This window comes from Gobio gobio (assembly GCF_949357685.1).
Source record: "Gobio gobio genome assembly, chromosome: 21".
NCBI lineage: Eukaryota > Metazoa > Chordata > Actinopteri > Cypriniformes > Gobionidae > Gobio > Gobio gobio.
Window position 1 is genome coordinate 23,496,629 of NC_137117.1, and position 24,964 is coordinate 23,521,592.

The 24,964-nt window shown below is 36.7% G+C and overlaps 1 protein-coding gene across 8 annotated transcripts; it reads left to right on the forward strand.

Annotated features, from left to right (window-relative positions):
* The first annotated feature begins 2,207 nt into the window (after positions 1-2,207).
* On the forward strand, positions 2,208-24,208 carry LOC307118056 (complement component receptor 1-like protein). Of its 8 annotated transcripts, XM_079803400.1 has the most exons (14): positions 2,245-2,416; positions 2,964-3,086; positions 6,393-6,587; positions 6,848-6,947; positions 7,050-7,126; positions 8,986-9,168; positions 9,278-9,451; positions 9,843-10,025; positions 10,135-10,308; positions 11,737-11,808; positions 17,284-17,397; positions 18,224-18,248; positions 21,807-21,870; positions 22,573-24,208. In XM_079803400.1, exons 2-13 carry the CDS (start codon positions 3,017-3,019, stop codon positions 21,844-21,846), a joined length of 1,407 nt encoding a protein of 468 aa, XP_079659526.1. In that variant the 5' UTR covers positions 2,245-2,416; positions 2,964-3,016; the 3' UTR covers positions 21,847-21,870; positions 22,573-24,208. The 8 variants fall into 8 exon arrangements, with proteins under 8 accessions (XP_079659532.1, XP_079659526.1, XP_079659528.1 ...); XM_079803402.1 differs by lacking the exon at positions 11,737-11,808; XM_079803404.1 differs by lacking the exon at positions 9,843-10,025.
* Positions 24,209-24,964: the final 756 nt, after the last annotated feature.

The following is a 24,964-nucleotide window of genomic DNA, read 5'->3' on the forward strand; positions in this document are numbered from 1 at the left end:
TACCAAAGTAAATAAATTAACTATTTTTAATAGCTATAAATAAGCAGGGGAGAGTGGGGCACAACCTAACACACATGGTTTAAGTCAAGTCAAGTCAAGTCAACTTTATTTATATAGCGCTTTTAACAATGTAGATTGTTTCAAAGCAGCTTTACAGTGTTAAACAGGAAAATAATGCAGCATAATTTTATTCAGCTGTATAGCCATTCTGGAAAAATTTCAAGTATCATACAGTGACAGTGTGGGCTTTAGATCAATAATTTGATCAGTAATTTAGTTTAAATGGTTAATTTAGTTTATTATTTAGATGTATTTCGATGTTTAGTTGAAAAATTTAGTGTCCCCAACTGAGCACGCCAAGCCAGAGGCAACAGTGGCAAGGAAACCAAAACCCCATTAGGTGACCTAATGGAGAAAAATAAACCTTGGGAGAAACCAGGCTCAGTCGGGGTGCCAGTTCTCCTCTGGCCAATTAACAAACAGCGTATTATTATTATTATTCTGGCAGTTTTACAGCTCGGAGGTCATAATAGATCAGAATATTCGAGGGACCGGGGGCAACATGCTGGAGACGGGTTTATTGAGGATGATGTTGATTAAATAATTATTAAAGTGCAATATTCGAATGATCGGAGGCAACACGCAGGAGACGGGTTTATTGAGATGCCGTGTCGATGAGGCAGTTTCAGGGAGAGTCTAATCACGGTCTCCCAGACACTTCGGGGTCCTGTGTTGGTCTTCTCTGGGCGCAGGTCCACCATCTGATCTGGATACGGCCCGGATCCAGCTGACTGCAGTAAACCTCGGGATAAAACAGAGAGACTAACATTAGCGTAGATGCCATTCTTCTGATGATGTAACGAGTACATCAGGTGTTATGGGAAGTGTTCCCGGTTCCGGCTGACCTAGTTAATGCAGCCTAACAATCATTTCATTGAAAAAGTGTTTTATGTGTATGCCACAGTAAAGAGATGTGTTTTTAGTCTAGATTTAAACTGACAGAGTGTGTCTGCTTCCCGAACAATGTTAGGAAGACTGTTCCAGAGTTTAGGTGCTAAATAGGAAAACGATCGACCGCCTGCAGTTGATTTGGATATTCTCGGTATGATCAACTGGCCAGAATTTTGAGACCGCAGTAGACGTGATGGAGTATAATATGTTAAGAGCTCGCTCAAGTATTGGGGAGCTAAACCATTTAGTGCTTTGTAAGTAATAAGTAAGATTTAAAAAAAAATTTTAAACACTTTCCACACATGCCAGGATGACAAAACTTAGTGTATTTACTAATTGGCATATCAACATTACTTAAAGAATAAAAATGCGTCAAATGTAGAAATCTTTGGAAGATATCACTGAACATTTATTTAACCATATAGCAAATGTAAATTTCTTAAATTAATTTTTCATCTCTGTTTTTGTGTTTATTTAAAATAAGACAAATCTGATATTATTGTAATCTTATATCTGTTATTTAACAGTTGAGATGGTTCTTTAATGCTGATCTAACCAGCAAAAGACACAAGCCGGGTTTAAATCCCAGCTGTGCAGGTGGGCTGCGTTGTAACACTGCCTTACATTGAGCCCCTTTTCGAAATATGCTATTCTATTCTGTACTTTTATGAATTTTTTGGAGAAACCATGTGAAAGAGGTGAATAAAGATGAAGAAATGCTTAATTATTATATATTTTGTTTAATTATGCTGTATAGGTGTGTTTGTTGTCAAACTAAAAAATATATATATTTTAATTTAATAGCCTAATTGTATTTTATTGACAAAATATTTAAGTTTTTCTTGGATATTTTTTGATTAGCCTATATCAGGTAACATTTTAAGCTGTCATTTGGCCATGTTACAATGTGTACCATGGGGCATGTTGTCACATTTCACTTCTTTCGGGGTAAATCAAGAAGAAACTATACACTGTATTAATAAAACAAAACCACATAATTGTACAAGACGCGTGCAATTAATGTAGGGGACAAAAATAAATACTCTGAACGAAACCACAAGGGGATTTACACAAACTGAGAAAGTCAAAAAGCGTTAGGTTGTGCCCGCCCCCGCTCTCCCTATTTTTTGCAGACAAGTGACGTTTCCTTAACTCATCCGCGGTCAATTTTATTTTAGACATTTTCAATTATCACTCTCTCAGAAAAAAAGTCACATCAGTACGTGCAGCCTACTACAATCTGCGGAAGTCTGCGCGCGCACATTCTGTGTGGGCCTACTCATGACGACTTGTAATGGCCCTATGGTTATTATGACACATCGGTAACGCCCTCTTCAGGCGGAAAATTACTTCATGAGAACTAACATCTTCACCTTCTCTTTATCTCCTTTTCTGACATTTCGAAAGGCTTAATTTGCCTCCGAATCAAACGCGGAACACTGAAAAACCTCATAAACACCAAAAGGTAAGACTGCTTAACACAACGATTCATTTCCGCTTCTCTGCGTTGCTAACTTAGGCAAATTCCTACCACAATGTCAAATTGTTTTTTTTATTTGATTTAAGTTATTTATCACATAATTTGATTTTGTGTAATATTATTTTATGTTTTTGTATATTAATATATTTATGTGTCGGGTTATATTACTGGTTGGGCTATGGACTATTTAAAACGGAACAAAAGAGGACGGAAGCGCAGTGGTCAACACTCCCTTCCTCTGCGTTAACACATTCTTTTAGTGTGACTATAAGACTGCAAACAGTCGAATGAGTCTTGGTTAGTTAACTAAAACTAGTTTTATGCATTCGTTCACATCATGTGCATGTTGTCTTTTAATAAAAAGACTTTAATAATTAAAACCTGTCTTGATTGTTATGCTAACAGGCTAATAGAGACAGGTTTTGCTCATGTGAATCGTTTTGTCTGTTTCGTTGTACAGAATGCTAGTGTTAAATAAATATTTTAAAAGTGCATTTCTTTACGCCATTTCTTTTCGTTTTATTTGGTGCAGAAAACAAATAACATTGGCCTAGATTAGAGCTGACATTCACCGACGTAAACAACATGGGATGCAAGAAGATGTGCCTCAGTGTTGCTCTCCTTCCTTTTCTTATGATCTGTGAACATGTCCGAGGTGAGTGTATGTCTGTCTGTCTGTCTAAATTACGATTTAGTTTCAGTTTTTACACGCAGTGCGTCCCAATTCGCGTACTTATGCACTATTCTATGTTATTTGGTATTAGACACAGTGCGAGTAACGCTAGTAAATTATGGGAGTTACTTCCATCGAACTGTAAACAATCAGATACTGGCAATAAACTTGTTTAAAGGTTAGCATTTGCAAAAACGGGTACAATTAGGTCACATTTCTCCTTCAACCATCTAACTTCAAAAGGATACGTATAAAAGTGATAAATTACTTTCAACAGACCATGGAAAAACCACCTAAAGATCTTTCTTGAGCAATATTATGGATGTAAAATATTACTGTAAGATTATTTAAGTCTATATTATGTAATATAATAATTATCAAATGTTCCATCATTGATTGGAACATTGATGGATATTTCCATCCATATATAAGTGCTCTGTGTCATTTTGTCAGGTAACAAATATTATGTTTTCCTGCTTCAGAAACATTCCTGTAAACACTGCTGTTAGGGATTAGAAGTGAAAAGGGGAACAACGTTACTCTTTAAATCGCCTCTGAAAAAAGGGAAACAGGCGTGAATGTGTATTTAGTTTTTTATATATTGTTACAGTGCCGGAGTAAAGAGCTCTATTCTTGTGATGCCAATGTCATATTGGATAAAATAGAGCATGATGGAAAATGTTCATCTTATTCAGTCAGTTTGACAGATACGGATTATTGGTAGTGCAACCTTATTATTTGAAATGAATTGTTTCTCTCCTTTTGTGTGGCTCGACTCTACCAGAAGTGCCATCCATATTTTAAAATGCAGTAGGTTTGTTAAAAATGGAGGATAACATTTCCATTCTGAGAATTGTGTAAAACTGTAATATAGTAATAGAAATAGGCACATTGTAAGTGAATTCACTCAACGAACAGCATGTGTAATCTAGTAGCATAATGTTGATACTAGCAACTAATAATGCTTTGCAAACAGAAAAGTTTAAGCCTAGAGCTTGATGGTCATAGCATGCTGCTACTGTACACAAAATTAACTGAAATCTTCACTGTAAACACTGCAAACGTGCATGACTTCCATTTGCTTTTGGTCATGAAATGGATGCATGAATCCAAAATTATTTTACAATTTATATTGGCCTGCACCAAAGTCATCAGGTTCAACGACCCAATGGCATCAAGCCGTTAGAATGCCATATATGCCAGCTCTTCTTTCGTACCCTTAAAGGGTTAGTTCACCCAAAAATGAAAATTCTGTCATTAATTACTCACCCTTATGTCGTTCGAGACCCGTAAGACCTCCGTTCATATTCGGAACACAAATGAAGATATTTTTGTTGAAAGCTGATGGCTGAGAAAGGCTTCATATAGGCCTCCATTGGCATTCAGTACACTTACACTCCCAAGACGGATAAAAGGCACTCAGAACATCGTTACAAAGTCCATCTCACCACAGTGACTCTACAATAATCTTACGATGCGACGACAATAGTTTTTGTGCGCAAAACAAAATCAAAATAACACCTTTATCCAGCTTGTTATTGCCTTCCGTGTGTGCCTCCACGACGCATGCGCGAGAATATGACGTAGCGCCGGGGTTCGAAAATCCATGAAATGCGCAATCTAACCCCATTTTGAGCACTACGCCGAGACCTAAAGCACGATCAATGTAGAATCCAACAGCTGAGATACGCGCGTCTTCCTCTGATTGTAAACAAATCACTTCTGGGTCATCTGTCCGAACGCCGGATCTGCGTCATATTCTCGCGCATGCGTCGTGGAGGCACACACGGAAGGCAGTAACAAGTTGGAAAAAGGTGTTATTTTGATTTTTTTTGCGCACAAAAACTATTGTCGTCGCATTGTAAGATTATTGTAGAGACACTGTGGTGAGATGGACTTTGTAACGATGTTCTGAGTGCCTTTTATCCGTCTTGGGAGTATAAGTGTACTGAATGCCAATAGAAGCCTATATGAAGCCTTTCTCAGCCATCAGCTTTCAACAAAAATATCTTCATTTGTGTTCCGAATATGAACGGAGGTCTTACGGGTCTCGAACGACGTGAGGGTGAGTAATTAATGACAGAATTTTCATTTTTGGGTGAACTAACCCTTTAATGCTGTCAGGACTGATTTAATCATGACCTTAAAGGTGGGGCAAGTGCTTTCTGGTAACTGATGTTGATTTCAAATCACCAAAACAAACACGCCCCTATTTTAATAGCTCCGCCCCAAGGCATATGTAACCCAGGCAACGACTATGGCGGAATCTGCTGTGCCAGCCGGCCGAGGGTATGATGTCATCAATAGATTAGAGGGTTATATTGATCACGAAAAGAGGAACCAAAGGAAACAAACGTATATTAGGAGCATATTATCTTTCTTTTCAGACACACTTTGGGAAGGTTTATACACTCCAGGCTTATAAGGTGTGGATATGAATGGGTCTTTATCATCGCTGAAGTGAACGACAATACGACCGCAAATGGCCAAGCAAGCAAACATGACACATGAGCATATTCAAGCAAAAGCCAGCATATATTAGTTCTGTGAAACAAACGAAATCAATGTTACTCGCCTATCGAGAAGAAATAAAGCAAACTCGGCCTTCGCTCCTTGAGCTTCTCCAGCGATGGAAAGTTAATACTTCTTGCTTGATCGTAAGCCTTCTTTTGTTCCGTAGACATCTTCAACATTTGTTTTTTATCTGCCATCTCACTCTTTCTGTCGCCGCTCGGCTAATGTACGTCCTGTGTCGTGTCTTTTGAATAATGGCGTGCCCTGAGCGCTCTCTTCTCCCTGTCATTAGTAGACACGCCCCTTACTGTTGATTGGCTAAAAGTTTTGGTACTCGGCCCGAGACACTTTTCTAAAGCATTTTTGAAATAACACTTACCCCATCTTTAACCAGCAGATGTGTTTTTGTCAATATTTCACAAATAATTATGTAACTTTAATACATTTTACAATGATAACAGTTATATAACTGTATTAGCACTTGATTAAGTTGCAGTTATCACCACTGTTGTGTCTCAAATCTGTGTTCGTTTCAGTATTTGAGATGGCTCAATTTTTAAATCTTGTAAAAAAAAAAAAGATTTTTAATATCAACAGCACATCTTCAAGTCACACTAATTTACTTTTGTTTAAACAGATAATCACATTCTAGTTAGTTGTTGGCAAAAAATAAAGCGTACAAAGAGGGGTAGTGCAAATAATAATGATTATGATGGTTAGAATTGTATTGCATCAGATTACTGTAAAGGATATGTTTTGTGTTTATCTCCACAGCACAGTGTACACAGCCTTCTTTTGAATCAAAGAATGTTATCTTGTCCGGCTCTTATCTCTCGACTCAAAGTTTCCCAAATGGATCCACCGTAACATTTGAGTGTGTGATTGGGCATAAACCAGTAAACTCAAGAGCATCTAAATCTGTTACTTGTCAGGGAACCCAGTGGACAAATCTGGAATTGGATTGCACAAGTACGTATTATCAATCAATATGTTTTATAAGTATCCTACATTTGTAAATTGCAATAAAGTGCATTTAAATGTTTTTTAAAAATATTAGATATGTGAAGGATGTACAGAATAGATCAACAAGTCCTTAAATAGCTTGAGAATCCTTTATATCGGTTTCGTCACTGCTGCTTAAAATAAATCCCTGTATCATATATAGGGAGGCATCATGAAGTATATGAAGGCCACTTCATTAAGTCACTAATATATTGAATACTTTACAGGAAAATCCTGTGGAAGTCCTAAAGAGTTTTCTAATGGGAAATATGAAGTGGAAAGTGGAATTTTATTTGGTGACAAAATTACAGCGGTTTGTGACAAAGGGTAAGTGAAACCATTAAAGTCAGTTTCTTTGTGCTGTTTTAACCATGTGTATCTAGAAATAGATGTGCTATGATTTGGTAATAAGATGATCATTTCTTTCAGTTATATATTAGATGGACAGATGAAAGACAGATTGTGCCGAGATGGGGGATGGGATGGCAGAGATCCTGTCTGTCAAGGTGGGTTTTTTTTCTTTTTCTTAATAGGCTATAGTAATAGGCTATTTCTACCCTGGTTTTGAGCCTAGCTTCTGGAACACTCTTTTTTTTATGGGCGTGCCGCATTGAAGACTTGGAAGTAAACGGCCACTGCTATGATTGGATAGGTTTTGCATATTATAATAAGCTTTGACTCCCCTGTCAGTACACGTGGGAAATTGTTTTGAAAACGTGTGGGAAAACGGCAACCGGAATGATTTGATCACAGGGCTCCCAAAATATCTTTATCAAACAAACACAATAATTCATCTCTCATCCACCCACAATTAATTTGAATGTTATTTTTTATTACTTGGCCCGCCAGATCAGTGGATATAACCGCAAACCGTGCATCGCTAACACACACACAAGCCATGTATGTGCACCAGCAAAACTTCACTGCAGACAAATCAGCATCTTCAAAAATTCTGCAATTTGTATTTTTCCTTCGAATGACAAGTCAAGAGAGTGAACAACACACATCAAGAAAATAATTTTATTTCACTATTTAAAGCTGCAGTCTGTAGTTTTTCCTCTGAAGTATTTGCATTTTACAACAGGTGAATCTCCAGTTGTCACTGGTGATTGTCGTTTGAACCTTTCTGGATCCGCCATCAAATTGATAAGTTTAATTATATCAAGTGCTGTGAGAAAAGGCTATAAATCTCCACCTCCAACATCCGCACATGCAATATAGCCTACTAGCCGGGACACCTTCTTTATTTGTACAGATGTGACGTAATGACGCAAAGACATGCTTGAATTTCCCATGGAAATCCGCCAGTACCACTGGTATTAAAACATTATTACAAGCTTACCGTTGTAAATCGAGCTAAGATAAGCAGATAGTTTTGAACACTGGCTGGTTATGTACTTGCTCAATTTATTTTGGGTAATTTTTAACTCAAAAAAGTTATGGACTGCAGCTTTAAGATAGTGATACATTTTGGTAGCCCGACTAGAAAAAAACACATAAGCCCCGGGACATTAGGCTAGTGATTTTGCAAGCCCTGGCCCATATGTTCGACCCAGAGCCCAACCAACAACACCTCAAATACAAAGGATACTCCAGTCTGTGACAGCGTGGTAAATTATTGTAAATTATGTTTAGTTATACACATAGATATCAAACAATCTGTAACAATGCAATACTATCACATTTAAAAAACATTTTTTACTCTCATAAGTGTGTTGGAGCAGTCAGATATAGAAGGCACAGCATCGTTTTTTAATCTCATTCTGTCTGCAAATCCAGTCTCTTGTTCACAAACGAATCCACAGTGAAATGAAGCGAACAAATGCCTTATCCACGTTCATTAAAAATAAAGTTCAACCACATTCCTAATATTGGAATCTGAAGGAAGCTTATGCAGCGACTGTTCTTCCAAAACCACAATTTTGTCATCTTCAATGGCATGTTTATTGCTCGGAAGTTCGATCCGGTTTAGGCCTTTGTTATTTAGCTATTACATGTCATGCGCGAATCGGTGGGCAGGGCTACAGAATTAGGTGTTGGTCTTCTTCTGTTGAGGCAGCATTTCGCTGCTCTCCGATGTCACGGGGAAGCAAATTCGCAGATTGGTCCTTTGATGAGCTAGCAGTCAATAAAAGCTCCAAAACTTACAGGATATTCTTATATTATGATGACCTTTTATATATCAAAAGCTCAAGGAAATGTTGATTTCTCAATTCATGACCCCTTTAAATTTGAATGAAATATGACATTGTAGAGCACACATTTATTCAGAACCATTCATGATAAGTATAAACAATTATGTGCTCTTCACTTTGAGATGCATCTGAAAATAAGTATTTATTCACCAGGATTTTTTTCTCTTTAGTGGTGAAATGTGAGGCACCTCCAACCATAGAAAATGGACAGCTTGAAGCAGAGCCTTCGGACAGTTATGATTATTCTATGGGTGTGTCCTACAGATGTAACAAGGGGTTTAGTCTTATTGGAAAGCCAGAACTTCATTGTTCTGAGGATGGGACTTTTAAACCAGAACCGCCAAAATGTTTGGGTAAGTTACGGTTAAAATGGCAGTCAAGAAATTTACTTTTTTTTTCTTTTGATGAATTTAATGATTAATAAAATTCATTTACATAAGCTTTTTTCTTTTCTTTTTTCAGATGTGTGTCCAAAGCCTGAAATTCCACATGCAATTAGAATCGGTGGAAAATCACCCCCCTACGAACTGGGAAACTTTATAGAGTACAAATGTGAAGATGGCTATAAATTGAAAGGAGAAGATTATATTCGGTGTTCAGAAAAGGGATGGAGCCCTGAACTACCACAATGTATTGGTAAGACAAAAATTATTTTATAATGCATGACGGCACACCCTTTCATCTCCTAGTAATGTCACTCTGACCCTAACCCACAATATGCTTTAGACCATATGATCTCTACCTCTATTTCGATTTTAAGATGCCTTTGTGGTTCGCTTTATCAAACATTGTGTATACATGTATTGACACATTCCTGACATATACTGACAAGATAGTAGAGATCCTGTCTGTGAAGGTGAATTTTTATTTTATTTTATTTATTTTTCTTAAATTTGAATGAAATATGACATTGTAGAGCACACATTTATTCAGAACCATTCATGATAAGTATAAACAATTATGTGCTCTTCACTTTGAGATGCATCTGAAAATAAGTATTTATTCACCAGGATTTTTTTCTCTTTAGTGGTGAAATGTGAGGCACCTCCAACCATAGAAAATGGACAGCTTGAAGCAGAGCCTTCAGACAGTTATGATTATTCTATGGGTGTGTCCTACAGATGTAACAAGGGGTTTAGTCTTATTGGAAAGCCAGAACTTCATTGTTCTGAGGATGGGACTTTTAAACCAGAACCGCCAAAATGTTTGGGCGAGTTACGGTTAAAATGGCAGTCAAGAAATTGACTTTTTTTTTCTTTTGATGAATTTAATGATTAATAAAATTCATTTACATAAGCTTTTTTCTTTTCTTTTTTCAGATGTGTGTCCAAAGCCTGAAATTCCACATGCAATTAGAATCGGTGGAAAATCACCCCCCTACGAACTGGGAAACTTTATAATGTATAAATGTGAAGATGGCTATAAATTGAAAGGAGAAGATTATATTCGGTGTTCAGAAAAGGGATGGAGCCCTGAACTACCACAATGTATTGGTAAGACAAAAATTATTTTATAATGCATGACGGCACACCCTTTCATCTCCTAGTAATGTCACTCTGACCCTAACCCACAATATGCTTTAGACCATATGATCTCTACCTCTATTTCGATTTTAAGATGCCTTTGTGGTTCGCTTTATCAAACATTGTGTATACATGTATTGACACATTCCTGACATATACTGACAAGATAGTAGAGATCCTGTCTGTGAAGGTGAATTTTTATTTTATTTTATTTATTTTTCTTAAATTTGAATGAAATATGACATTGAAGAGCAAATTTTTTTTTTAGTAAAACGTGTAATGATTAATACAGTTACTTGCAGGATAAGTAATTATGTATACTGGTTTGACTAGGGGTGTGACTATAGGCTTATGTCACAAGACAACACGATACACGGTATTTGGTTTACAAGATTAAGACATTTTAACACTATCTTTAAGAAATCTTCAATGACAAAATATATCACTGGAAAATTCGACAGAGTTGAAAAATTCTTATTTGGACAAAGTCACAAAATGCAAAACAATGCATGCGCATTTTGAAATGTTTTAACTAATATAGGGCTGTCACTAGTGATTATTTTGGTAATCGAGTAATCTGTTGATTATTTTGACGATTCATCAACCTAAATAGACCTAAGTGAAAAATAGCCTTTAATATAATTTAAAATGCATATATAATAATAGGCAATAATAATTGGTTCAAATAAAGTATCGATCATATGGTTTTATTGAACAACACCTAAAATAAGTAATGTAACATAATAAAAACAATTAACTTATGTATATTACACATTATAACAAATGCCTGCATAGGTCACCAACATCCTGGTGTTTGTTGTTGTTACACTTTACATCATGGTCAAGTCCTTGTTTAATATTGGCCAAACAACATTGAATTAAAATGTCCACTTAATCTTTAATATTGGCCACTTCATGGCACGAGATCTCATCACACCCCTAATATTGACACATTTCTGACGCATACTGACAGGTTTATAAATTGATTAATATAAAATATTAGTGTCATGCTTTTTAGCTTTTTTTTTGTTACATCCCCTTGAACTTTTGTGCATCTCTGAAGAAAACTTTAGAACGTTTCTTCTCTCTCTGTCTCATTTTAAGCATATAAAAGTGATGATACACAGGGCAACTTTTTTGAGCAATGTTGCAGTATGATTCTTCACTTTCCCATTGAGAATGGGCAACAAATTTCTATATGGATACTTAAATTCAGTCGTGGGTCCTCCTGTGTCTCACCTGGTTGCCCGTTGACGGCAATATCGCTCAAAAAGTTGGCCTGTGTAATCGAGTAATTGACCTTGAGAGTGTGTTTTGTATTTTTATGTTTTTTAGACTTCTCAAACTCATATTTCTAGTTCCATAACCTACTGTGTATGTTACATGTTTGACTCTCAGCTACCTCTATCTCCCGACCTACAACCACAACTGCCACGATAGTAACATCAGACTCTACACCTAAAACTGATGGTATTGTCCTCTTTGAATTTATACTCCATTATAAAATTATTTGATACAAATTTATGTTCTCCAAATGGCCCCGTTTTAAAGAGTTAACAACATAAAAATCCAGAAAGAGAGAGCAAAGAAACTTTCTGTAGTGGTGTTCATACATTTATGAACAACTATGAGAAAACGGTGACCTAAAATCTTGGACTGGAAATTTTTAGGCAGCTCCCAAATCAATGAAATTTCGATTCAAGGGTGTGACTTAAAAATTCTCAACAAGCAAATTTTTTTCTCCTCCAGATAATTGCATCTGTATTGCACCTTTTCGCAACTTACACTTTTTGTGTACAATTTTTAAACGTATCATGTCTTACCAATAACATACCAAAAACATACTATAATTTACGAAAATCAAATGTAGGAACAACTGAAACCACACATACCCAAAAGTCACATACTCTGGACGGCCTTATAAACATGTTAAGATGCACATGTTAATATGCATACATATTTCATCTATATCTTAAATATATTTCATCATATCCTGTAAAAGGTGTGTTATAGTGTTTTTTGCTAAAAGTTGTGTTGGGGAATTTTTTGGTTCCGCTATGAATTCCTGTGTTCCCATTTGAAATTGATGTACGGATAAATGCACACAAAATTGTCAAAATATCGTTGTAAACAATGCTCTTATGGAATGTAAACATGTGTAGTGGTGTGTTAGATGCGTCCATTCAGTCTTGAAGTGACAGCAGCCTAATATTCCTGCTGCAGTCGGTTTCATTAATGTTTAATAAACTTAACACCTGCCAAATGCAGTTAAAAATGAACTGATGTGGGTAACGCTGTCAAATCACTACCCAATTTGGCGGGTTACTTATATTTACTCACTTTGCTGGAGAAATTTTGTTTAAGCTGCGCAGATTTAGTGCAAATATCTTGTGAGTCATCAAGACATATTAAATGCTGTGTATTATGCAGAATCTGTGCATATCTGGCTTACTTGAACATACACATCACTACGCAACAAATAACGGCACACTTGTTCATTTGCATTGAATCAATAACGAAGATTAAAAAAACATAATGTGGCGTTTGTTTTGATCCACGTGGTGTTTTGTTCTTTGTACTGTATTCATCGGTCCACTTAAGATACATTTTTGGTGTTGAGGATGAAGGGAAGGGAGGAGATGGCTGGATGACAGGATTTTGTTTGAATAAAATTTGGATTTCATACATTTAAAGTCCCTGTAAATGCAATTCTGAGATTTGTTTTTAAACACATTATAAATGTTAGAAATGTATTGCTGAAACACATTACAAAGACTGTGAACTATGTAGTACTAAATTCAGAAGTTAGACCGCTAAACAGTTTTTTACCGTTGCTGTCTTCAGGATTTTCCGGGCAGGGCTAAAACGGTGGCTCGATGACGCACTGGAGCCACCGAGCCTGGCTCCTCCCCTAACACGATCATAACTAACTAGAGCACATTCGCATCAGTTTGCCCGCTCGATCGCGAGGTACTTGTTGGGGATCGCCCCACTGAATGCCAGTTATTTAATGGTGTTAACCACTTCAGCACTCTGATCAGAGAGGAGTCATCATCAGATTTCGTTTCCACCTTTTAATAGGGCAAGTTTCAATCTTGTACACATGGCAGTATACAACTGTAGGTAGTTTCTGTAATAAACAAATTAAACAGAAGTAAATAACTAAATGCCAAACTTAAATGTCCACATACTGTTGTGATAAAACAGAAAATTACAAATCAAACAATATTACCAGCTCGCTCAGTCTCTTTAGCAGTATAAGAACAAGGAAATAAACTGAATATAAAAAGAGCATATAAACCACTTCAGGTACATTACACCATCCTCATTTTGGTATTAAAGTATAACAAATATAGAATATATGATAATCATAAACATAACTAAACGAGGTAGCCACTATTAGTAAGAAAAGCCGCGATGCTAGCGGCACTTTCACGTGCGTTTCACGTGGGTTTCCCGTGGCGAACTAATCATCATAAAGATCGCGAAACACCCGCGACTAACAGGCTTAATGCCAGAGACAGTCTCAGCAGTATGAACATCCAGTATTACAACCGTAAAGTCATAGATAAATTTACTGCATCAATAACTTTGTCTTGCACTCAGAGATGCTGCACGGGTGAAAACTGCGTCATATTCTGACAGCTCCGTAAACGTAACAGAGAACGCATCACTTACGCCAAAACCGTATCCACTATAAATTGCGTAGTACGTTCTTTCCATATGGAGTAAGTATTTTGCATAATACACCCTGCTTACATATAAAATACAGCGGGATACATAATATTGAAAGCCATATAATTAAAGAATTCACAACAGTACGGTTAGTTACTATAGCCTACAACTTACAAAACCGCTTTCAAAACAAAAAAGATGATCAAGAAGAGGTGGATTAATTTTGTGAACAGCTGCCTTGATGGAGAGCTGAGGATCACCACCGACACCTGCCTCTGCAGTGACTTTACGCCGGATAGTTTTACAAACTTTCACCAGAGACAACTGGGATTCACTGATAATCCGCTGCAGAACCGACTATCCCCCGCCCAGACCTTCATCCTCCCGTCCCACCGACATCTGGTGCGTCGTGACTCGTGATCATAGACGGTCGTGATCAGTACGTGTGTTGTCTTATGTGCTACGGCAGCTTTCCCGCGAGTGGGCATGGTTTCGGCGCAGACAGCGGACACACCCCCAGCGTTTGAGAGCAGAGAATGCTGCTCATATTTTCAAGTATTTGATAAGCTATTTTATGTACTTGCCGGATTTTTTTTTATGATTCAAATTTGGCTGGGTGGTTAATAACACATTTATCTGTGGTGTGAGGAACTCAGAACACATGTTTAGTTTTGACTTTACAGGGACTTTAATTTCTTATATATCAGGGGTGGCGAACGTCGGTCCTGGAGAGCCACAGTCCTGCAGCTTTTGCTTCAACCCTAATCAGACACACGTGAGCAAGCTTATCAAGTTCTGAAGGGTCAGAGATTTTCTTATTATAGGGAGATGAGAGGGTCTGTATCTCTTACCATTGGAGAAAGCTAAAAGGCTAACTTGGATCATGTGAGGCACCTCGGTGTAATGGCTGTGACGTCAATGCCCACCGTTCAAAGTTTTATGACAGTCAGTTACAGTTTATGTTGATCAGTTTCTTCTGGATTTTTAGCGTGTTGGTCCTGTGAATAAATGTTTTATATTTGGTGTTATATCGCTAGTAAAGGTACAGTAGGACTCGGTAACGTATTCATACCGTACCGTTATGGTACAGGGCTTTCAGTTTCCAAATGCAATCTTTAACAGTTAACAGTCAGCGTGTTTTAAGTGCGGAACAAACTTCAATCCGAGTTCCCACACGAACATTAATTATTCAGTCCATTTTATCACAAAATTCAAACGATAAATGCCGTTTGACGCTCTTTAATGTGTAACATGTATTTTTTTTTTTTTACCATCATTCATTAAAAAGCGTTATATCATCATCATTAGGCACACAGCAGTCATAATTCATTACAATACAAGTCTAACCTGGCAACGATAGAAAGAACACATTTTTTATTTTCATTAAACAACATACAATATGACACAATATTTATAATTAAATTATTCATTTTCTCATTATTCATTAAAATGCATAATACCAGCATCATGTGCATACATGCTGTTATAATAGTCATTACCATTCAAGTCTTATCATAACTGGTAAAACCTGGAAGCTAAAGAAACAAAACATAAGTATTTTTTTACATTCTTTATTCAATATCACTCAATATTACTATTAAATACTACGGTAATGCTGTAAATGAGTCCTAACTGTCGCAACATTTCTTTCTCTGCCTTCTCGGACAGGCAGTTGATTCATTAAGCCGTTTCCTCACAAAAGCGGTTTATTCAGTGCAGTGACAATATCCATTGACATCCATTCAAAATAAACCGCCTCTGGTCTCCTTTCCTAAATACTGCCACTGCTTTAGCGTTAGCCTTTACGCTTTTTAGGTTTAAGGTTACTAGTGGGTTTGGAAGGTTTCCTAGAAAGCTACTGGCAGGCGAGTTTTATCAGGGTTGGAGCTGAACTCTGCTGGAGTTCACCATCCCTTTATATCATTTTTTTTTTACAAAAAAAATATTTTCTAGTAGAACTTCTGTTCAGAACTTCTGAACTTCAGTGGCTGATAACTTAAAAATTTAGTAGCCAAATTGGCTGATGAAATTAATTTCAAATTGTGTTTGTAATGATCAAAAGAGAAAATCACTCTGATCTTGACTAAATAATTTTTGTTTATATTGGTTTAGTGTGTGTGTGTGTGTGTGTGTGTGTGTTGCTGTGGTATTTTTGTTAAAACCATAGACAAACGTTCCTTTTATAAGTGTTCTTTAGGCTGCTGATCTTTGTTCATGGTGTTCAGCTGCAACAGGGTGCTTCGCAAAAACACCCAGATTGAATACTTTAACATTAACTGCTCATTAACATTTTCTAACTCTAATTTAAAGCTGCTGTCCGTAACTTTTTTTGTGCCGAACAACAGACAGACAGTGTTATTGTGTTCATCCTTTATTCATTAATTCTGTGTTATGGGTTTATTTCGTGCCGATTCACCGATAGTGTGAGGATGTATATGACGTTATGAGTATGTATTTGAGTGAACTTGAATGTACATACATGGCATGAATAAAATATTTGCATTACCAGCACATAATTCCAAACTTTTTTCGAAAAAGTGTGAGACTGTATTAATTTGTGTTAATGTACATACTTTGTAATCATCAATGTAAACACGACGGCAAAGAAGCATCACGTGTGGATGTTTATTAATTTAATATCATCCTTTAGATGATAAAGGTTTTGATTTGGCTCCATCATATCGCCGGGATGATAATCCTCCGGTCTAAAGCACTATACACACCACTGTGTGTTTCGAGGCAGATGCAGAAGTGAAGTCCCGTCTCTTCACCTGCACAAAACGCCACCTTGCAGAATTCCTAACTTTTTTTTTTTTTAGGAATCCTGTGGACTTGATGACCTGACAGGCTGGACACAATAATTTACCATGACAATGATAAATTGGAATAGAAAAACGACCGAAAATACACAAGACTCGTACTGAATACCAACCTATTCTGCACTGAGCTAACGCAGAGCCCGGCAAACGACTCCATCTCGTGACATATGACGCGATGTTGAAAAAAAAGCGCTTATTACAAACGGCCAACAAAACGGCCACTTTATCTAATAAATTTGTGCTCTTATGTCCTTTTAAAACATTTTAAATCCTGCATTACCTTTTCATATGGTATTTTCATACAATGTCATTTATTCATTTGGATTTTTTTTACCTGCAATATGCCCTTTAAGTTGTTTTAATTTTTTACAACTGTTTGTGTTATTTAATAGATTGCAAGAATGTCTTGCTGTTCATTTTGTCCATTCAATTAATTCTCTCTATTTTTTAGGGTCTTCCAATGAAGAGGAAGATCAAAATAAAGGTGGGGGTGGAACTGGCATTACAGTTGCAGTTGCAGTTGCAGTTGCAGTTGGAGTTTTACTTCTTGTAATTCTAATTGGAGGTATGATGCATGTCTACCAAAACTCACTACAGTTATGAAATTATTTAAAAAAAATATAAGCAATTGGCTCATCTTTTATAATTAACATAACTAATAATGCATGGAGACAGATATGGTTGAATCTTTCCTTTTATTTATTATTATTACGATTACTCACCCCTTTACTGTATTTTCCAGAAAATAAGTTGCACCTGCCTATAGGTCGCCCCGGGCCAATATTGTATTGTTGAGAGAAAAATGAAACCACATAGACAAGTCGCATCAGTGTACAAGTCACATTTTAGTATTACATTCTGAAATTATGTGAAATACCAGTAGATAAAACAAAATGTATAAACATGTATTTTACTGTAGGTATATCTTCACTCCACAGCAAATCCTTTAAATTTAACAATATTGAAAACAGAACAGGAATGAATAATATAAGTTTAAAGTAAACTAATTATAGTGCCATTTATTATAATCGTCACTTCTTATAAACGCCAAGCCTGAACAATTTGATTTAAAGAAAAACTGAAACTACTGGTGTGTGGGAAATGTGCTATACAAAAGAACTTAGGCTGACGTATCTCTCATTCGGCACAAATCAAAATGTGACTGCTTTGTGGACGCACAGATTTTTCTTGCTACTACTTATATAATTCGTTCAATTAACGTCAAGCAATGATGATAAAAATCATGACGTATTCCAGAAAATATGGTAGTTTTCCAAACCTGTAGATTTACGTTGCTAGTCAGTTTTGAAATGGTATCAGTTTTATTTTTATTTGTGTAATATTCGATAAATACTTGCATTTGTAATACTTACAATTTCTCTGTTTATTAGGCATTGTTTACTACAAATTAATTAGGTAAGTTATCTTCATTTTCTCAGTTGCTACTTGTTTGTGTTTTCGAAGCTGTTGTTCTTAAACTCTTAAATTGGTTAATAAATGAATGCCTTGCATTCAGATTTGCAAAACAGGTGGAAGATTTGGGTAAGATTTCCACACATTTTCCATGGGAAATTGAGATGCCCTTTGTGGGTTTTGACATACCCAGCTATTTAGTTATGCACATGCAGACAATCGCCAGACTTTTGGATTGCACCTCTAAAGACGAGTATTCTGAGGAACTGGCAACTATCTCTGGTGTAGAACTAGATTACGCATAATTCTAAAGAGAACTTCAGGGAACATACAGACCTGCCAACATGTACGCATTTTTCCTCCTCGGCACGCATTTTGACCCTTTGGTACGCTTGTATGATTCACTGCTCTCTATGTACGCATTTTGACCCTTTGGTACGCTTGTACGATTCACTGCTCTCTATGTACTAGGGATGAAACGATTACCGGTTTCACGATAAACCACGATAAAATTTTGTGACGGTTAGTAATATCGTATAAAATTTTATTATCATTAAAACCGCCTGTGATTATCACGGTTGTGAAAACTCGCGGTAAATCCTGTGTAGTCAGCGTCAGTCAGGCGCAGCACCGCTGTTTTTTGAATGATAAGAAATGGCAGAAGGCAGTGACAGCACTTCTGGGGATTGTTCAGCCTCTAAAAGGACCAAATCTGAGGTGTGGTCATATTTTGGCTTTTACAAAAGTCCTGAGGGAAACTTAATCTAAGATGGTCACCCTGTCTGCAGAACATGCCAGAAGAAAGTCACTGTAATAGGGGAAACACTTCAAAACTACGAACGGCAAGTGGACTTTGACCTCAATACCAAAACTACATCTGGGAAATAATAACGTGAAGCGAACGAACAAATTTAGTCAAGACTAACATTTAAGGGATAATAATCAGGGCTTGACATTAACAACCGCCATTTGCGGGTGTAACGTTATTTCGGCTGCACACTAGTCACTCTGGCTGTTGAACTTATAATAGTCTTCTCAAAAGCCATCTGTTATAATCGCGTTGCGCATTATAACCACTCACACGTGTTTCTATTGAGTTTATGAATGCAATGTCTCATAATCAGAGGCGTTCAGATTAGCCAGAGTTTCATTCAGAGCGCGCGCCGCTCTTACTCGCTGAAATCTACACTAAAAGCAGAGATAAACATGCGATGTATGCAGGAGATTCATTCATCATATAGTGGTTGTACTGTTTTTGTTCTATTTCAGCAGCGAAAATGGTTTTAAAAACACAGCAGAAGCACAGCGCATCTGACATGACTGGCATAACGCTGGTGAATTTAGGGACCGTCTCTAAAGTTACATACAACATTGGTAACGTTACACGTTTCAAAATTCAGGATTTGAAGAGAATGACAGTCATAAAACTGACTGTAAAGTGATCATTTAGGTGTCAGGTATGATGCACACATTTTGATATTTAATAAAATTAACTGTCAAATCATATGTAAATATGGATATGCATTATTTCACTTGGATACTGTTTGGGCTCTAACACAAAATATGCTAGATTTAAATGCATCATTGCTGAACACTGTAAATATATTCTCAAGCAATATTCTCATCAGAGATAATATTAGAGATTATATTTACGACAAATTATTATTATTTATGCGTTATGCGTTGCTATTGACGACGGCCATTAAGGAAGGAAATCCCACAGAATCTAGCTTAAAAAAGTTCATAGAGCTGCTTGATTTATTTGTTGTTTGTTGATTTTCAAATATAAAACTTGTTGAAATGTTTTAAGTGTGTGCATCAGTTCTTTTTGAACACTTTCATCTCGTTTGAACAAAACCGTGATAATATTGATAACCGTGATAATTTGGGTCACTATAATCGTGATGTTAAATTTCCATACCGTTTCATCCCTACTATGTACGCATTTTGACCCTTTGGTACGCTTGTACGATTCACTGCTCTCTATGTACGCATTTTGACCCTTTGGTACGCTTGTACGATTCACTGCTCTCTATGCACGCATTTTGACCCTTTGGTACGCTTGTACGATTCACTGCTCTCTATGTACGCATTTTGACCCTTTGGTACGCTTGTACGATTCACTGCTCTCTATGCACGCATTTTGACCCTTTGGTACGCTTGTACGATTCACTGCTCTCTATGTACGCATTTTGACCCTTTGGTACGCTTGTACGATTCACTGCTCTCTATGTACGCATTTTGTTGCATCTCGCATTTCGCCGTTTTCAGTGCAATCTATGACATTGATTCTGCTGCTGAGCCACAGCGTGTAAGTGGAGTGTAAAGCTTTCGGCCAATCAGAGCGCTTCATTTGAACCCTCCGCTTACATGCCCCTCCTAGCCAAATGCTTCGCGCAGTGAATGAATAGAGTTGGCGTTTCTGTAAAATCAAAGCTCCATAATTTGTTTCTTGTATGATTTTGTTAGGCCTGCTGGTATAAAATTAATTAACGTAACTGTTGTGTTGCGCCGCGTCTTGCCACATCCAATGTAGAAAGAATTGCTTTCGTTTGAGGGTGCTTACCTCGCACCAGGTGTAGACAAAAAGTTACCTGATTGTGACAGATGGCCGAATTCACATGACACATTATGAATTAGCATTATAGTCTGCCATAGCCTACCCTACAATACAGTATCAAAAAAGACCAAAGCCCTCTGTTGCAGGGAAGATGAAAAATGGGGATAAAGACAGCGGTAAAGTGATGTAATAAATGAACAGTTTATCTAATTGCATAGTATTAAGATACTAGTAAATGAATGGTTATTTTTACCTTAAACTTTATGCAAACAATTGTCCTGGGTTGTCTATAGGCACCAGACAGTGTGACTGTCACAATCTTGTCAGTTTTTTTTAAACGCATTTAATATCAGGTTTTTTTATGAATGTTTTTACTCTACAGTTGTGTAGTTTTGTTTAGTTGTGTTAAATTATATTAATTTTTATTTATTAATTAAAATTCATATTTCATTTGATTAAATATTAAATTAAATTTACATGTAAATTAGTAATAATAGGCTATTTATATAATAGCAACATTTTATGTCAAATTAAATTAAAAGATCTACTACTGTTTCATTAATAGTGTAAATATGAAATGCGCCATAGTTTAGTGGAAGATTGCTGCCATCTACTGGAAAACAAACACTTTTGCTAGTGCTAGTGAATAGTTTGCTATTAATCTTGCTATTTGTGTTTAATCTGTCTTCGGTTCTATTTTTGTATGACGTTTAACCATCATCAGCCTTTTTTGTTTAAGAGACGAAGAGAGGGGACTCATAAAGTTTCTTCAAGGTTGGCAGGTCTGAACATAGTCCGTGAAAAAAGTTCCCATGAAAAATTCTTGTGGAAATTTCTTAAATGTTGCTGATTGCTACAGTATATGGGAAGCTTTGTTTTGTTTTGGAATGGTGGAAGGGTTTTCTGTGTTTGACTATTGCATGGGGGTGTTGGAGTGAGATTTTAATATACCCAGCTATTAAGTCATACATATGCACCATTACTGGACTTTTGGATTGCAGGTCAAAACAAGAGCAGCCTTTTGAGTTGGTAGGAAGATAGGGTGTTATAACCCACACATGCATGGTAAGGACAAATGGGGACTATCAAACATTTTCTTTAATATTGTACAATGTTAAAAGTTTCTCCTACTTTCACTTTGTTACCTCACCATGAGCGCAAAGCCAAAGTTTCTGAACACCATAGGACCTGTCCCAAATGGCATCCTAAACCCTTGCGGTCTTCCTACGAGTCCACACTTTCATGAGGTAATGCCGCTTTGACTGTCGGGAAGAAGACCGCTGCAGAACCTGCAACAACGCGGGCTCAGCAGAAGTGCGCATCGAGGGCGCATATAGACCGCAAAGGGGGAGCTCACGAGCACCCTTTTGAGACCTAAAATTACAAATGGGACTCTCTACGGTCTCGTGGACTTAACGGACATGCGCATGTGGCTGCCATTGTAAGTCCACAAGACCGAAAGTGCATGAAGTGTGCCATTTGGGACAGGGCCATACAAGCATCAATATGGTCGGTTCTATTTTGGGATGGATTGGTTTCTGACAACAGAAGTTGTTTGACAACAAGCCATTTGATTTGTGGAGAAAGCTTTGAAAGTTCTTCCTCATGACCACACATTTAGCATATCCATACATGCATATGCATACTGTCCTTTAATTGAAATAGTTCATTCTTTGAATCTACTTGTCTTGTCTCTTGAGCACATTAAAAGCATGCATTATTTGGTCACTTTTTGTAAATGACACACTATATCATAATCTTTTACAGGCATTCATGAGAAAATCCAAGGGAATCATCCTGTGAATGTATCGCTTATACAAGCACTTCCCAGAGTCCGTCAAGGGGATGGACTAATTTCTCACAGCAAATTCCTCCATAATCAGACGTGTTGTTTTGAAAAGCCAAGCTTAATTGGACTAGACTCATATCTAGCAGTAGCTAACTTAACCCCATTCTTCTCTTCTGAAACAGATCTGTCTTCACATAAATCAGGTTGATTTCACTTTTATAAAGTGTTTGCTTGTCATTTCTAGCCTCTAACATTGTTCATACAGTGATCACTCTTCACTTAATGATGTTGCAGTTTTTATTCATCCTGAGAACATTTAAAGTTTCACACAACATGCACGGACTGCCCCTTACCGCTCTAATTTTATTGAGGGCTACATTTAGCATTTATAATTATTTAAAAAAAGATCAATATCTGAATTCATAACACTTCCACAGCCACATTGTTTAAGCAACCAAAAGTCGTACAATGCTTGAGGCTATACTAGTTTAGCCAATGTTCTCACTTTTCATTTGGAAAACATGGCAATTGTGGATGAGTTAACCTTCTAGCAAATTTACAGCAGAACGCGCAGTGCAGATTTTGATCAATCTTGCTAAAGTGCCTTTTCATTCTCTTAGGGGTTTTGTTCAGTGTTGTCTAGCACTGGGTGTTGTGCAGAATGTGTGCAGGTTCAGATTTCATTATAAATGCTTTGCTGTTATTCTCGATTATATACTCGTATCCAATGAAGACGAAAGAGATTTCGGCAATGTTTAATGTAATTTACTTTTATCTCTGTGCTTTATAATTACAGAAATGTTCCAAAATATCTAAGGCAAAGCTTATGTTTAACTTCGTGTTAATTTATTATTGAGCATTAGTCTTTTTTTTTTGTGGGGTGGCCAAGCATTTTGAATTGATTTGGATTGTTGAGCGAAAAGAAAAAAAAAAAGAAAAAAATAAGAAACTGATTGCTTTAGAATGTCATCATTTACAAATTGCAGTCATGTATAACTATTTTTGGTCAAGTTTAGTTCATATTTTTTAACTATTTCTGATGTGAAATATTACTGTTTAACCAGTGTTCTACTTGTAATTTGAAAGAGATTTGATTGTAGCGATAGGATGTATTGTAATGGTTTTAAAGGGATAGTTCACCCAAAAAGGAAAAAAAATCTGTCATTTACTCACCCTCCAGTTGTTCCATAACTGTATACATTTCTTTGTTCTGCTGTACACAAAAGACGATATTTGGAAGAATGTTTGTAACCAAGCAGGTCTCGGCCACCACTGACTCCCACAGTAGGGGAAAAAATGCTAGTCAGTGGAGGCAGAGATCTGCTTGGTTAAATATCTTCGTTTGTGTTCAGCAGAACAAATACATTTATACAGGTTTGGAACAACTTGCGGGTGAGTAGATGACAGAATTTTCATTTCTGGGTGAACTATCCCTTTAAACCATGGTTCTGCTTTAATGTTTCCTTTTAAACATTTCTTTCATATTAGAAATGCTGGTCTACACAAAGTTGTAATCAAATCTTAAGTCCATCTCTACTGTCTTGCAATTCTGTATTTCACTGAGCTGTCTTGGGGCCTGAGTCTCAAAATAAAAGCTCCACAATCAAAACAAGACTTGGGTTCAACTTTATTTGAATGTAATGCTTAAGTAATTGCTGAGCCGGGGACAAATGATCAAGAGAAAAATGTCTTAATTGACAAGTGTTCCCATTATATGTTTCATAGTTATTACTTCGATGTTTCTTTTGATTTTCTTAGGTTTTGTCTGTTTGTGACATCTGTGCAATGTTGTTAAATTAATTCTGTTAATTTATCCATGTATCAAAGAATATTATGCAGGGGTTTCTGAGTTCATATACGTAAGAGAATGTTTTGCTATGCATGACTGAGTTAAAATCAGTAAGAATGTGACCAAAGTGACCTTAGGAGTCACTGTCCACCTGGGCCAGGGTACATCTAATTTTGAGGGTCCAAGTGTCAGGATGAAAGACATATGGGGTTATTATTTGAGTAGGCCTATGTGGAAAATTACAGAAGGAGTGCAGAGATGCTGATCTTGGAAAGGGTATAAAAGGGAACTTAATTGTTTCGTCTGGCAGACAACGCTGTGTAACTGTAAAAAATAACATTGGAACAACTTCCGGTGAGGCGGCGGAAGGTACTGCACCCAAATAAAATCTTACTGAAAGCTCACTTTTTGAGATATCAACCTCAAATGTATAGCACAATTTGTTTAGATGTATGGCTTTGATTTTCTAGCAGTTTTTGAGTTCAACATGATTTATAAAGTACATATTTTATATAAAAAAATGTTCATAAACAATTTTCATAAGCTTTTTGATTTCTATTAATGCAATATAATCCCATGTG

Bases quoted from the DNA above. Each gene is read 5' to 3' on its own strand.
- LOC307118056 (XM_079803400.1), top strand. From the start codon at position 3,017: ATGGGATGCAAGAAGATGTGCCTCAGTGTTGCTCTCCTTCCTTTTCTT. The intron at 7,127-8,985 runs GTGGGTTTTTTT...TTTTCTCTTTAG, and splicing joins CAGAGATCCTGTCTGTCAAG to TGGTGAAATGTGAGGCACCT. The intron at 17,398-18,223 runs GTATGATGCATG...TCTGTTTATTAG, and splicing joins TCTTGTAATTCTAATTGGAG to GCATTGTTTACTACAAATTA.